The sequence below is a fragment of the Balaenoptera physalus genome (genome assembly GCF_965194825.1).
Source record: "Balaenoptera physalus genome assembly, chromosome: 20".
Taxonomy (NCBI): Eukaryota; Metazoa; Chordata; class Mammalia; order Artiodactyla; family Balaenopteridae; genus Balaenoptera; species Balaenoptera physalus.
In genome coordinates this window covers 64428636-64443901 of record NC_138901.1, presented here as the reverse complement: position 1 = coordinate 64443901, position 15266 = coordinate 64428636, and the positions used below count along the sequence as shown (strand labels likewise).

Here is a 15266-nt window from a genome sequence, read left to right as displayed (position 1 = left end):
ACCCATCCCTGTCGGAGCGGGAATTACAGAGCACACGTCCCTGACACAGAAGTTGTCAATATGTGCACAGCTGGTGAGGAGGCTGCGGGAGCAGGCAGGGCAGGGAGGGGGGCCGGCTCTCCGAGGGAGAGGAAATGGCTCGTCTGAATCGCTCTCCCTCTGCCCCTCCCCTCCCCGCCCTCCCTCTCGCCCTTTCTCTTTTCACAGATAACCAGCCCGAGTCATGCAGTCTTTTCGAGAAAGGTGTGGTTTCCATGGCAAACAGCAGACCTACCAGCAGACCTCACAGGAGACATCTCGCCTGGAGAATTACCGGCAGCCGAGTCAGGCTGGGCTGAGCTGCGACCGGCAGCGTCTGCTGACCAAGGACTATTACGGCCCGCAGCCCTTCCCCAGCTACGAGGGCGGCACCGGCACGCCCGCCGCGGCGCGCGCCAGCAAAGGCCTGTCCTCTCCGCAGGCCCCGCAGGGGAGGCCGTCCTTCGCGGGCTACGCCGTCCAGGACGGCAGCCCCTACCCCGGCCGCTACTCGGGGGAGGAGGGCCTGCAGGCCTGGGGGGCACCGCAGCCGCCACCCCCGCAGCCGCAGCCCCTGCCAGGGGCGGTGGGCAAATATGACGAGAACCTGATGAAAAAGACAGCAGCGCCCCCCACCCGGCAGTACCCAGAGCAGGGCGCCCAGCTGCCCTTTCGGACTCACACCCTCCACGTCCAGCAGCAGCTGCCGCAGCCCCCGCAGCCCCTGGCGTACCCCAAGCTCCAAAGGCAGAAGCCCCAGAACGACCTTGCCTCGCCCCTGCCCTTCCCCCCAGGCAGCCACTTCCCCCAGCACTCCCAGTCCTTCCCCGTCTCCTCCACCTACTCCTCCCCCGGCCAGGGCGGCGGGCAGGGGGCCCACTCCTACAAGAGCTGCACGGCCCCGTCCACCCAGCCCCACGACAGGCCGCTGACCGCCAACGCTGGCCTGGCCCCGGGCCAGCGGGTCCCAAGCCTTCACGCCTACCAGCCTGGGCGCCTCAGCTACGAGCCACAGAAGCAGCAGCAGCAAGCCCTCCAGAGCCGCCACCACGCCCAGGAAGCCCTCCACTACCAAAACCTCACCAAGTACCAACACTACGGGCAGCAAGGCCCAGGCTACTGCCAGCCGGACGCGGCCGTCAGGACCCCGGAGCAATACTACCAGACCTTCAGCCCCGGCTCCAGCCACTCGCCCGCTCGCTCCGTGGGCCGCTCCCCTTCCTACAGCTCCACCCCGTCGCCGCTGATGCCCAACCTGGAGAACTTTCCCTACAACCAGCAGCCGCTCGGCCCTGGAGCCTTCCCCGCCGGTCTCGCCGACCACAGCCACTTCATGCCCCTGCTCAACCCCTCCCCGACGGACGCCGCCGGCTCCGTGGACGCCCAGGCCGCCAACTGCAAGGCCCTGCAGAAGGACAAGCTTCCCGAGAGCCTGCTGTCGGACCTCAGCCTGCACAGCCTCACGGCGCTGACCTCGCAGGTGGAGAACATCTCCAACACCGTGCAGCAGCTGCTGCTCTCCAAGGCGGCCGTGCCCCAGAAGAAGGGCGTCAAGAGCCTGGCGGCCCGGACCCCGGAGCAGCACAAAAGCCAGCACTGCAGCCCCGAGGGCAGTGGCTACTCAGCCGAGCCGGCAGGCACGCCGCTGTCGGAGCCGCTGAGCAGCACACCCCAGTCCACGCACGCCGAGCCGCCCGAGGCCGACTACCTGAGCGGCTCCGAGGACCCGCTGGAGCGCGGCTTCCTCTACTGCAGCCAGGCCCGCGGCAGCCCCGCCAGGGTCCACGGCGGCTCCAAGGCCAAGCCCGAGTCCGTGTCCACCTGCTCCGTGACTTCACCGGACGACATGTCTACCAAGTCCGATGACTCCTTCCAGAGCCTGCACGGCGGCCTGCCGCTGGACAGCTTCTCCAAGCTCGTGGCCGGCGAGCGGGACTGCCCGCGCCTGCTGCTCAGCGCCCTGGCGCAGGAGGACCTGGCCTCCGAGATCCTGGGGCTGCAGGAGGCCATCGGCGAGAAGGCCGACAAGGTCTGGGCCGAGGCGCCCGGCCTGGCCAAGGACACCAGCAAGCCACCCTTCTCGCTGGAGAACCACAGCGCCTGCTTGGACCCCGTGGCCAAGGGTGCGTGGCCGCGGCCGGGGGAGCAGGAGGCCCTGCCCGAGGCCCTGCAGCTGGAAAAGGGCGGCGGCACCAAGGACTTCGGCCCGGGGCTGTTCGAAGATCCCTCCGTGGGCTTCGCCACCCCTGACCCCAAGAAGACAACTGGTCCCCTCTCCTTTGGCGCCAAGCCCACCCTGGGGGCCGCCGCCTCGGACCCCGCCACGGTGGCTTTCGACTGCTTCCCAGACACGACCACCGCCAGCTCGGCGGACGGCGCCAACCCCTTCGCCTGGCCCGAGGAGAACCTGGGGGACGCCTGTCCCCGGTGGGGGCTGCACCCCAGCGAGCTCGCCAAGGGTCTGGAGCAGGGCGGGAAGGCCGCCGACAGTGTCGGCCAGGAGGACGCCCGCGAGGCTTCGGCCTGCCTGGGCTTCCAGGAGGAGCAGCCCTCGGGGGAGAAGGCCGTGGTGCCCCGGGACTCCCAGCAGGAGGAGGGGGGCGGGGTGAAGGAGGAGGCGGGCGGGCTGCTGCAGTGTCCCGAGGTGGGCAAGGCCGACCGGTGGCTGGAGGACAGCCGGCACTGCTGCTCCGCCGCCGACTTCGGGGACCTCCCGCTGCTGCCGCCCGCCGGCAGAAAGGAGGACTTGGAGGCGGAGGAGTACTCGTCTCTGTGCGAGCTCCTGGGCAGCCCCGAGCAGAGGCCGGGCGTGCAGGAGCCACTGTCGCCCAAGGCCCCGCTGCTGTGTGGCAAGGAGGAGGTGGAGGCGGTGCTGGAGCCCAAGGCCGGCTGGGGCTCCCCGTGCGCCCTCTCTGGCGAGGCCGTCATCCTGCTGGGCCCCACCGTGGGCACCGAGTCTAAGGTCCAGAGCTGGTTCGAGTCCTCCCTCTCCCACATGAAGCCAGGGGAGGAGGGGCCCGAGGGGGCGCTGGCTCCGGGGGATCCCACCGCCCTGGCGCCGGAAGCCTCCCTGACCCAGAAGCCGAACAAGCCCGCTGTGCCCGAGGCGCCCATCGCCAAGAAGGAGCCTGTGCCTCGCGGCAAAAGCTTACGGAGCCGGCGGGTGCACCGGGGGCTGCCCGAGGCCGAGGACTCCCCGTGCAGGGCCCCGGCGCTGCCCAAAGACCTGCTGCTCCCTGAGTCGTGCACGGGGCCCCCCCAGGGACAGATGGAAGGGGCGGGGGCCCCAGGCCGGGGGGCCTCGGAAGGGCTCCCCAGGATGTGCACCCGCTCCTTCACGGCCCTGAGTGAGCCCCGCACGCCCGGACCCCCGGGCCTGCCCACCACCCCTGCCCCCCCAGACAAGCTGGGAGGCAAGCAGCGAGCTGCCTTCAAGTCGGGCAAGCGGGTGGGGAAGCCCTCCCCCAAGGCCGCATCCAGCCCCAGCAACCCGGCCGCCCTGCCCGTGGCCTCCGACAGTAGCCCCATGGGCTCCAAGACCAAGGAGACAGACTCGCCGGATGCACCAGGCAAAGACCAGCGCTCGATGATCCTCCGGTCCCGCACCAGGACCCAGGAGGCCTTCCACTGCAAGCGGCGGCGGGCCTCGGAGAGCCGGCTCCCCAACTGCCGCGCCGCCAAGAAGCTCCTCGCCAACAACCACCTGCCCGCCACGTTCAAGGTCACCGGTAGCCCCCAGAAGGAGGGCAGGGCGGGCCAACGGGCAAGGGTCCCCAAGCCTGGTGCAGGCGGCAAGCTCTCCGATCGGCCCCTCCACGCCCTCAAGAGGAAGTCGGCCTTCATGGCGCCTATCCCCACCAAGAAGCGCAACCTGGTCTTACGCAGCGGCAGCACCAGCGGGGACACGAAGGAGGAGGGGGCCGAGGGCTCTCCCACCCTCTTCAAGAGGATGACGTCTCCCAAGAAGGCCAAGCCCACCAAGGGCAACAGTGAGCCCACGGCAAAGCCGCCGCCCCCGGAGACCCCTGACGCCAGCCTGAAGCTGGCCTCACGGGCATCCGTCCAGGGGGCCATGAAGACCAAGGTGCTGCCCCCTCGGAAAGGCCGGGGCCTGAAGCTGGAGGCCATCGTGCAGAAGATCACCTCACCCAGCCTGAAAAAGTTCGCGTGCAGAGCACCAGGGGCCCCTCCCGGGAATCCTGTGAGCCCATCCCTCCCCGAGAAGGACCGTGGGCTCAAGAGCGCAGGGGGCAGCCCGCTGGGGGCAGAAGAAGGTCTCTTAAACGTGAGCACTGGGCAGAAGTTCCCAGCAGCTTTGGGGGCTGATCCGTTATGCAGAAATCCAACCAACAGATCCTTAAAAGGCAAACTCGTGAACAGTAAGAAACTGTCCTCGACCGACGGTTTCAAAACTGAGGCCTTCACGTCCCCAGAGGGCCTGCTGCCTGGGGGCACTGCCCTGGCACCTAAGAAGAGAAGCCGGAAAGGCAGGGCTGGAGCCCTCGGACTCCCCAAAGGCTCCCTGGAGAAGAGGCCTCATCTCAGCCCAGCTCTGCTCCTGACGGCCAGCAGCATGCAGGGGGGCAGCGAGGACAGCTCTGGCGGAGGCGGCAAGAAGCCAAAGACAGAGGAGCTGGGGCTGGCCTCCCAGCCCCCTGAGGGCCGGCCCTGCCAGCCCCAGGTGAGGGCACAGAAGCAGCCTGGCCACGCCAACTACAGCAGCTATTCCAAGCGGAAGCGCCTGACGCGGGGCCGGGCCAAGAACGCCACCACCTCACCCTGTAAGGGGCGTGCCAAGCGGCGGCGGCAGCAGCAGGTGCTGCCCCTGGATCCCGCAGAGCCTGAAATCCGCCTCAAATACATTTCCTCCTGCAAGCGGCTGCGAGCAGACAGCCGCACCCCCGCCTTCTCGCCCTTCGTGCGGGTGGAGAAGCGGGATGCGTTCACCACTGTATGCACTGTTGTCAACTCCCCCGGAGAGGAGCCCAAGCCCCACAGGAAGCCTTCCTCCTCCTCATCATCCTCTTGCTCCTTCTCCTTGGACGCGGCCGGGGCCTCCCTAGCCACGCTCCCTGGAGGCTCCATCCTGCAGCCTCGGCCCTCCCTGCCCCTCTCCTCCACCATGCATCTGGGGCCCGTGGTCTCCAAGGCCCTGAGTACCTCTTGCCTTGTTTGCTGCCTCTGCCAAAACCCGGCCAACTTCAAGGACCTCGGGGACCTCTGTGGGCCCTACTACCCCGGACACTGCCTCCCCAAAAAGAAGCCAAAACTCAAGGAGAAGGTGCGGCCAGAGGGCACCTGCGAGGAGGCCTCGCTGCCTCTTGAGAGGACACTCAAAGGCCTCGAGTGCCCAGCTGCCGCCGCCGCCGCCACCACCACCGGGAAGCCCCCCAGGCCTGACGGCCCAGCTGATCCGGCCAAGCAGGGCTCCCTGCGCACCAGCACCCGGGGCCTGTCCCGGCGGCTGCAGAGTTGCTACTGCTGTGACGGTCGGGGGGAAGGTGGTGAAGAGACAGCCCCAGCTGACAGGAGCCGCAAGCACGAGTGCAGCAAGGAGCCGCCGGCAGAGCCTGGCGGGGACACGCAGGAGCACTGGGTGCACGAGGCCTGTGCCGTGTGGACGGGCGGGGTCTACCTGGTGGCCGGGAAGCTCTTTGGGCTGCAGGAGGCCATGAAGGTGGCCGTGGACATGGTAAGAGGCCAGCCCAGCCGGGTGGGGACCTCGGGTTCTGCAGGCAGGCAGGCCATCTCTCTAATATGTTACAGTCTGGCCCAAACATACCACAATCACAAGTGAATACGTGGGGAGCTCAGCCGGAGCGTGGAGGCATTCTCCAGGCTGAGGCAGGACGCACCCGCCCACCCCCGCCCCAGACCTCCCGCTGTGGCCCCTTAGTGCCTGCTCGGCCCCGCACCCACCACACACGCCCTCGGCCGCTTCCGGCTGCAGCACGCCCCACCCAAGCCCCCCAGCACCCCTGCTCACCTCATCCGCCGAGATGCTCAGGCCCCAGAACTGCACATCCGGGGGCTGCCTTCGTGGCCTCTGAGGTGCAGCGGGGCCTGCGGGGGAAGAGCCTCTCCAGCAACAGGTGGCGGGGTCGTGAGCCCTTCGGGGCGGGGCGGTCCAGGAACCTCTCCTGCGAGGCCCCAAAACGTCCCCTGAGGAACTGCGGTCGCCGAGGGCTTGGTGTAGGTCCCAGCGCTGCCCCTCGCTGTGTGTCTCCAAGAATATAACCTAACCTCTCTGTGCCTCCGTTTTCTTCTCTCTAAAGTGGGCATGATAGTCCCCTGTGGAGGGGCCCTGAGGATTATGTGCGTTCACGCCCATAAAGTTATTACAGCCGTGCCTGGCCTGTCCACGTGCTCCGTGACTACCTCCTGGGGCCAGTGACAGTGGCGGCCAGCCAGATGACACTGGCATGTTGTCTCAGCAGTGTGACCATTACTCCGATCACCGCGGGGACCCCCGATCCCCTCACTCCCTGCTGCCCGGGGGTTGGGTGGGACTCAGCACTCTCTCCTGCGGCCCGTGCTCCTGCCCACCGCCCTGTGCCCACCCCACCTGTTCCCTCTGGGTACCCGCCCCCCCCGCCACGCGGAGCAGCCCTGTGCTGGGCGGGGGGGCGCCACTGGGCTGCCCACACCTCCCTGTTTCCGGCGCCTGACCCTCTCCATGCCGGGTCCTCCAGACTGATAGCAGCCCCAAGACCTGGAGCCCTCACCCTTACCACCTCCGGTCTCCTCCCCTCCCTCCTGTGTGTCTGCTTCTCTCCCTCATCACTGCCTCCTTCCCAGCGGCTCTGAAATAGGTTCAGGTGTCTCCCGCCATTAAAAGAATACCAAACGCTCAGATCACCAGGCCAGCTGGCGGCCACCTGCGGCCTCCCGAAACTGTCCCCCGCCCGCTCTGCCGGGCTGCACTGCTTCTGCACCTTGTCCGAGCGCAGGGGGCCAACCCCCTCTTTACCAGGTCACCTGTTCCAGGCGCTTTGGTCTCACCTCACTGCACCAACCTCCTATTGGCCTGTGGAGGAAGCCGGGGGTCCGAGTGGCCTTGTGGTTTCCTGGCGTCACGCAGCTGTTACATAACGGAGCTGGAAATTGGCCCGGTCGCCCCATCTCTGCCCACTGTGCTATCCTCCAAAAATGGTCCAGCGGTCTCCCACCCTGGGAGCATCCCTGGGAAGGTCAGAACAGGGGTGGTCACCAGCCGCCCTGCCAGAGAGGTGGTCCCAGGCTAGGCGGGGGCTGGCAGCCTGGCAAGCCTCAGAGGGGCTCGTTAAAGCAGCACCCGCACCTGGAGGACATCCTGGAAAGACGGGCGGGGTCTGGAGCTTCCCAGGTCATGGTTCAGCCCCCTACCCACTGACAAGCCCAGACCTCCGTGGGCCGCCCACCCGCCGAGGCCCTTTCTGCCTCGGAGCTCGGTGGTAGCGTGCAGCCTTGGAGTCAGGCAGACCCCGGTTCCAATCCCAGCTCTGCCCCAAGAGCCAATTCCGTGACCCCAGCAAGTCACCGTACTCCGGGAGCCTCGGGGCGCCAAAGCCCGTCAGCAGGGGTGGGGCTGCGGGGACGGCCGGACCCCTGCCTTCACCCCCATCAGCACCCTGGCTCTCTGCAGGAACAGAACTTCTAGCGCAGGCCCTTGGGGGCACCCCTCTTCCTTCCGTGTCCCTTCCTGGGGGCCCCTACACACCTGCCTGCCCTGAGCCATGCTGTGCCCACCTCCAGGGACCTCAGTTTCCTAGTCTGCCCAGAGGCTACCTCTCCCCGCAAACTCCCAGGCCCCCCATCACCCACCCAGGGGAACACCTCAGAAAGTGGGCGCTGGGGTCAGAAGGGCCCGAGGCCTCTCCGTACCTCCATTTCTCCACATCTAAAATGCCTGTCTCAAGGGTTTGGGGGCCTCGGTGCAGGCGGGGTGGCGTGCGGCCGTCACCAGAGGAGCCCACTATCACTGTTTAGCCATCAAGGGCCACTGTGGGTGGGACACTTGGGCCCGGTCTGGGGGCCACTCCTGCCCCATCACACCTTTGCCCCAGAGCCCTAGGAGGCTCAGTGCTGACCAGAAGGAAACTGCCATCCAGAGGCAATGAATGTTCCAGACCGACCCCCAGCCCCCATTCTGTAGCTCCCCACCCCAGCTCGGCTCCAGAAGGAGCATTCCCAGGCGTTTCTCAGGCTAGGCCCAGGAAGGGTGGGAGAAGACTCATCCCTGGCCTCCCACCTGCTGGGGGTGGGGTCCCCATCAGTCCCTGGCGTGGGAAGGAGCCCATCCCTGCCCCCCACCCCGAGCAGTGAGGCACCATGACCGCCAGCTTGTGCCCCAGCTGGGTTGCTGAGCTCAAAGCCCGTCCAGCTTCTCTTGAGCTGTGTGCCCTCGGGCAGGTTACTCGGCTTTTCTGAGCTCTTATCCCTCACCTGTATAAAACAAAGTCATGCTGACGCCATCGGGGTGTTCTGAGGAAGCGGCCTCCACATGTGCCTGGTGTCTCACGAAATGCAGTTATTGGTTTCAGTGGCTTAGCCTCTGGGCGGGGGCCTGCACCCCTCCCCCCCCTCCCCCTCCCAAACGTCACTCCCCCGTTGCACAGGGGTTCTGCGGGATCTGGGGACCAGCCTGCCCCTCCCCAGGCCTCAGGTTTTGCTTCCAAGGGGCTTCCTGGCATGGCCATCCTGTCCTGGCACGTACCCCTGCAGGCAGCTGGGCCCAACCTGGGGCAGCCCCCAAGCTCAGACCACGGTTTTGGCTTTTGAGAGGCTGAGTGGGCAAGCTGCCGTGCCGGCAGGCCTAGGGTTTACATGAACCCCGCGTTCAGGCACCGGCTGTTTCCTCCTCCTGGGTCCTGGGCAGGGGGTGAACGGCCTCTCCGAGAGTAGAGGCATCGGACTCTGGGTCCAGTGCTTGTTCTGCCCCCCCGGAAAGGGAAGGAAACGACACTTATCACCTTCACCTAGAGTGAAGTGGCGTCCATGAAAGCTGCCCACCCGGAGGCTGTGGGGAGGAGCTGGCAGGCGAGGGCACAGCCGGGCGGTGACTGGCCCTGTGCGTGGGCATCCACTGGGCACACGGAGTTGCTCATTTAGTCTTCACGACTGTCCCGTAAGGCAGGCGCTGTCCCCATTGTACGGAAGAGGCGGGAAGAGCTGAGCTGCTTGGCTGAGGTCACGTGGTGCACGCTGGCTGAGCCAGGGCTCGCCCGGGCCTGCGGGACGCCGAGGCCTACCCACAGGATGGTTGTTTTCCCGCCCCAAGAGCTCCGCCCACCCAAGGTGCCAGGCCGGCGGCTGCCACAGAACCAACCCTGTGGACGTCCGTTCTGAGCCTCCCTCCAGCTGCCTTTCCAGGGCCCCCTGGGAGGAAGGGGTGGGGGCCGGGCCCCTCGGCTGCAGACTCACCTGTCTTCCCTCTCTCCTCGCCAGACTTGTTCCAGCTGCCAAGAAGCCGGGGCCACCATCGGGTGCTGCCACAAAGGATGCATCCACACCTACCATTACCCGTGTGCCAGCGATGCGGGTAAGAGCCAGCCCGAGGGGACCGAAGGTCGGGGGACGCAGGCACAGCTCCTTGAACTGGCCCCACTTGACCCACTGGCTTCCCTCTTCTCCTGCCCCAGCAATTCTTTACCTTCTCGTGTCTCTGGGCTGGGCCCTGTGCTGGGCAGTGCTGGTGACAAAGGAGACACATCAGTCCCCAGCCACCTGCTGGAGGAGTGTCCAGAAGCACAAACTACAAAGTGGAAAGCTGCATGTGAGCTGCCATTGCCAAGGGGTGCCTACAGCTGGGGAGGGTCTCAGGCCTCCAAGAGCAGGGCTACTGAGCTGGGCCTTGGAAAAAGGCTGAATAGGAGTTCACTGGCTTGGAGAAAAAGGAGAAAAGATAGTTCAGTAACAAAAACTGAGTGAGATGGAAGGAGAGGAAGTTCAAGACAGACTCCCCCTGGCTCCACGGCACAGCCGTGGAAGGTTTAAGCAGGACGGTGGGCCCTGGAGTCAGGACCAGGCTCCCCTGCACCTGCCCCGTTCTCTCCACTCCCTCGCTCACTTGACCCGAGGGCATTTATCGAGCACCTACCATCACCAGGCAGGTGGCATACTGACGGCCTGGGCCAGAGAGCCCGGAGCGCCCGAGATGCTTCAGGTGTGGACTGGGTGAGTCCACTGATGTCTCTGCACTCGGTCCCCCACCTGTGAAGCGGAGGTTAGAGTCACGTCTTCTTTCTGCAGCTGTCTGGAGCAGGGAGTGAGATCACAAGCACGGCCCGGAAAGGGCAGCCCCAGTCCGATTTGGGGGGCAGCCCCGGTCCGATTTGGGGGGCAGCCCCCGCGATCCCTGTCCCCCGCCCCCTGCTGCCCTGGAAGAGGGGGAGGTTATCGCGACCCTGTCGCACAACGACAGGGCAGAGGCATCTCCCGGCAGGACCCTCCCTGCTCCCACCGCCCGGGGACCCCTCTTCCCACCTGAATGCCAGCTCCTGGCATCAGCCCGCACCGAGCTGCCCCCAGGAGCACACACGGGACTGAGCAGTGACGGTTCCTTGGCGAGGGCTGAGGCGCTAGCACCTCAGGGAGGGAGCCCGCTGGAGCAGGACACGGGGCTGCTCTGGCTCCACACCCTGCCCTGAGGGCCGTGGGAACCGGATTTTAATGTGGACTCCGCCACTTCACCAGACCCAGGGCCTGACCTCCAGGAACAGGTGCCGCGGGCTGCAGCTCTCCTCCCGCAGTGATTAGGTTCGCACCTGCGCTCTGCCGGCCCCGCGCCAGGCCTCGCACTGTCCCCAGCAGCACCTTCACAGACAGGCTGCCTTACCCGTGGCCACAGCGCTGCAGGAACAGGGCCGGGGGGTGACTCACTGTCTGGCTGGCTCCACGTCCTGTGCGCTGTCGCCTCTGGTGTTGCAGCTTCCCAGCCTCCTGGGGGGCTCATGTCTCAGTGGGACAGACAGGAAAACCTTGATCCTTGCCTAAAGTTATGGAGACCAGACAAGGAGAGACTGTGTGCTGAGGGACAGATCCATCCTGAGTTGGGAGGGAATCTAGGAGGGCTTCTAGGAGGAGGTGACATTGGAGCCAGTCCTCAAGAGGTCAAGGGAGGTGGGCAGGAGCTGGCTTGTGGTGGGACATATATACCAGGCTTGGAGCGATACAAACTGTTTCCAGTGATGTCTTTGAGGGACTCCCCATATAGGAGGGCTCTCTGTAGGGCCGCAGGAGGCAGATGAGATGCCGGCCTGAGCAGAGCTGTGACGGAGCCCTGCATTCCAGGGAGAGGGGCTGCGGGTGCAGATGGAGCCTGCGCCTCAGAGGCTTTGCAAGCACAGGAAGCAGGGCCATGCTGGGAGGAGGGGGGAGAGGGAGGCGGCCAGCGTCCCCAGGCCAGCGAGCAGGCCCGAGGCAGGGCAGGCTGTGCCACTAGTGTATTAGCCACCGGACCTTCCAGGCCCAGCCTCCAGCATGTCTCAGGAGGGTGCGTGGGGGCCGGTGGGCCCTGCCGCATGCCAGGCTGAGCTCACCCAGGTGGCCGTGGTCAGCCAGCAGCTCAGCTGAGGCTGGTGGACCCAGACGAGCTGGGGCCCCAGCTGGGGCAGCTCCTCTCTGCTCTGCATGGTCTCCCCACTCCAGCAGGCCCAGCTGGGCAGCCCCCTCTCTCCTTCAGAGGGGCTGCGCAAGGCCGGGTTGGGGGGGTGGTTAATCCCCACACGTGCAGCTCGCTTTAGGGTTGAACTTGAGGCATCTGCCTAAGGGGTGGAGGGTTTGGCAGAGCCCGGAGGGGGCAGTGTGGGGGAAGGGCATGGAGGGGGTACAGTGGCCAGAGAAGGGGGCAGAACTAGAGAGCCTAGCAGCCAGAGGGGAGGGGGCCCCGGCTCCAGGCAGCAGGGGGGGGCGGGGGGAAGCCAGGGAGTGATCTGGGCAGGCAGGAGCTCCCGGCAGGCACCCAGCCCCTGGTCAGCACCTTGCACCTGCCCGACCCGGGTCTGGAAGTGCAGTTCTCCGTGGGGCTCTCCAGGGGTCTGGGCCGGGCCCTCAGACCGCGGGGCAACAGAGCTGCCCCGGCCCACTGACCCTGCGCCCTCTGTTAGGCAGCCCACATTGGAGCTAGCAGAGCGAGCACCAGGCCCCGGGCCGCTTTGTCAGCTGGGCCCTGGCTCCCCAAGTGCAGACACCAGGAGAGGGGCCGGGGGTGGGTGACTGGCCCTCCCTCCCCACGTCCAGAGTGGCTACTGGGGGCGGCTGAGCCTGATGCCTCTGGAAGTGCCACCCCCCCACTCTTTGCTTCCGGAGCCCCAAGCCCGTGACTGTAGGGCCCGCGGGGCGGGGGCCCGTGGGTGCAGCGGGCCAGGGTTCAGGCCAGTGCTCTGCCGAGTACGACCCAGGACGGCGTCGGGCTTACTTGAGCGTAGGGAGGGGGAAAACATGAGCCGCCTCAGACCTACGGCAGTTTCCAGGTCTGAGACCCCGGCTCTGGAGGCTACCCAGCCCTGCTCCCCACCTGCGCTGCCTCTAGCTGCCACTGTCCCAGTGCCGCGGCAGAGCCACCCCCAGTGCTACGAGGACTGGCTTGGCTGTTTGTGGGTCTGGGGTTTGTTCAGAACAGCAGCCCACAGGCAGGGGAGGGAGGGGGATGAGCCCAGAAGAGGTCCAGGGGGTGACGCGAGGGGACTCCAGGGGGAGAAGCCAGGGCCTCCCTAGGTGGCAGCAGGCAGGGCAGTGGGGCCTGCTCGGCCAGTCTCTGCTCCCCCAGGGCGGACAGTGCCATGGGCACTCCAGTACCTGCTAAGATTCACTCAGACCCGGGACCTCCATCCCCTCCTCTCTCTGCCCCAGTGCTCAGGTCAGCCTGCCCGACTAGGCCCCCACGGGAACAAGCCCACAGCAGACACACAGGAGCAGTGGGCGAGACGCCCATTTTACAGATGTGAGGACCAAGGCTCAGAGAAGTGGCTGGGGCTGGAATCCAGACCTGTGGCCACACGGCCCAGTCCCAGTTGGTCAACACACGTTCACTGAGCACCCCCTGGGTGTCAAGGCCTACCTAGGGGCTGGGACCGGACCACCAGGAGGGAGTGACCAGTGTGGCCCAGCAAAGCACAGCAGGGGAGGGCGAGGGGGAGAGGCTTCCCCATGACAAAAGGGGGTTCCAGGGGGAGGGGAAAGGAGAGTAAAGGACAGATAGGCCAGCGGGGCTGGAGGGCTGACGGAGTTCGGATTGGGTCGCATTTCAAGCAGAGGCTGACTTACTCTTTGAAAAAAAACCCTGCAGCTGAGGGCGTCCGGGGCGGTGGGCCCCCCTCCCGGCCGGACAAGACGCCGTTCTGACCGCACGAACTTCTCTTGCTCACAGGTTGCATATTCATCGAAGAGAACTTTTCTTTGAAATGCCCCAAACATAAGGTGGGTGACCGCGAGCCTCCCCTGGAGAGGCCCAGGCTGGAGAGGAGCCCCCGGCGCGGGGCTGGCGGCTCCGGGCGGACCAGGCGGGGGCGGGTCGGCACGCACGGGCCCCGGGCCTCTTATACACCCCCGCACGTGCGGGAGGCGGGGCCAGCCCAGGGCGGGGCGGGGCACGGGGACCGGCCTACAGGCAAAGCCGCAGGTGGGGCCTCGCTCTGGAGGCGCGGGCGGGGTCGGGGCTGAGGGGCGGGTCTGGAGGAGTTGACCGCTCGGCAGGTGCCCCGCAGTCAGCAATGCGCCGCGCGTCTCTTCCTCGCAGAGGCTGCCATTGTAATCCACCCCCGGCCGGAGGAGCCGCCGGATCCCGCCCGCCCGCCGCCGGCCGCCCGCCGCCCGCCGCCGCCGAGGAAAGGAGCCGCCGGCGCAGCCCCCGGGCCTTTGCGCTGCTTCCGGCGCGGGTCCAGAGCCGATCCTTGATCCGGACCCCGGATCTTGGATCTGGCCTCCTCGGGCGGAAGCTAGTGGTCCCGGGTCGGGAAGAAAACAGGTTCCGGATCCGTCTGCTCCCGGAACCGGACGGCACAGGGCCTTCTCGCCCCCATCCCCCGGCCAGGCTTGGAGAGGGGGAGCCCGCGGAGCGGCCAGACTCCTTGGAACACCCAGGCTCCGGCGTGGGTGGGAGGCCTTTAGCCTGGGGACACGCTTCTCCCCCTGGAAGTTTCAGGACGACGTGGCACACATTCCACGTGGGTCGGTAGTGGCACGCAGCTGGGCACCCTGGGAGTGGGGTGGGGTCCGAAGAGGCCGAGGCCGGCTCCCCTCCAGGACGTCTCTCCTGGAACGAGGCTGGGGGCGGGGGGAGCCGAAGCCTGTCAGGCGCAGGAGGGGCCGGAGGCTGTGCGCCCTTCCCTCCCAGCCTTGGCGGGTCGGGAGGGCCGGGGGCCTGGGGCCCGTGCTCAGGGGATGCGGGCTCACTGGGCGTGGGCCGGACTGGCCCCCGCTGGCTTCTGCTCGTCCCCCTTCCAGTCCGCCCCGTCCTCGGAGCCCAGCCTGGGAGCGCAAAAGTAAAAGTCGCGACCAGAGCGCACCCCCGGCAGACGCATGACCGACCCTCTGCACGACCACCGTCTCCGGGGGCCGCAGCGCCACTCGCACGGGAGCGGAGACAGCGCTAGATCCATGTACACACCTGTGTGCCCCTCTATATATATGTCACATAGAATGTATATATGTTGGGAACATGCTCGCTTCTCCCGTGTGTCGCCGCCGTGCGTCGTGTGCCCCTCAGCACGGGGCCCTTGCCGGGAAGGGGGCTCCGGCGCTGCCTCCCTCCCCAAGCAGCCACCGCCGCCCGGGCCAGTGCCCGCGAGTTCGTCCGCCTGTCTGTCCGCGTCCTCAGCTCTGTCCACGCTTCGATAGGCCTGACGCAGCCCCAGCCCGGGGCCGCCCTAGCAACTTCCTGTACATATGACTGTAAAACGGTGAACGTGTGTATTATATCCGGCCTCGTTATATAGTGTATATATATGTATACATATACATATATATAATATATATGAAGACTGTAAATGTTAAGACGACTAGTGTTCTTATTAGTATATTGCTTCACACTGAAGATTGTGTGTATCGAGCTGTTTCTAAAAGATGTTTATTTTCCTTAAGAGTAAAAAAAACAGTCATTGCATTCAGAAAAAAAAAAAGTCAATAAAGATACAACGATTGTTTTGGAATTCTGCAGCCCGTGGATTCTGACCAGATTCTGCTGGAAGAGGGGCCAGGCTCTGGGGGAGAGGGTTGGAATGGAGGGGAGGGGAGTGGAAGGCTCTGGGGACCTTACTGCAGGTACAGGA

General features: G+C 66.2%; 1 protein-coding gene across 5 annotated transcripts in view; it reads left to right on the top strand.

The window, feature by feature from the left end:
- Positions 1-15153, top strand: part of RAI1 (retinoic acid induced 1) — a 106934-nt gene extending 91781 nt beyond the window's left edge. For all 5 annotated transcript variants that reach the window (XM_082441322.1, XM_082441318.1, XM_082441321.1 and 2 more), the window contains 4 exons: positions 208-5710; positions 9445-9538; positions 13367-13416; positions 13736-15153. In XM_082441322.1, coding sequence (XP_082297448.1) covers positions 224-5710; positions 9445-9538; positions 13367-13416; positions 13736-13750 — 5646 coding nt within the window. In that variant the 5' untranslated portion in view covers positions 208-223 and the 3' untranslated portion in view covers positions 13751-15153. The remainder of the gene's footprint in view (positions 1-207; positions 5711-9444; positions 9539-13366; positions 13417-13735) is intronic.
- Positions 15154-15266: the final 113 nt, after the last annotated feature.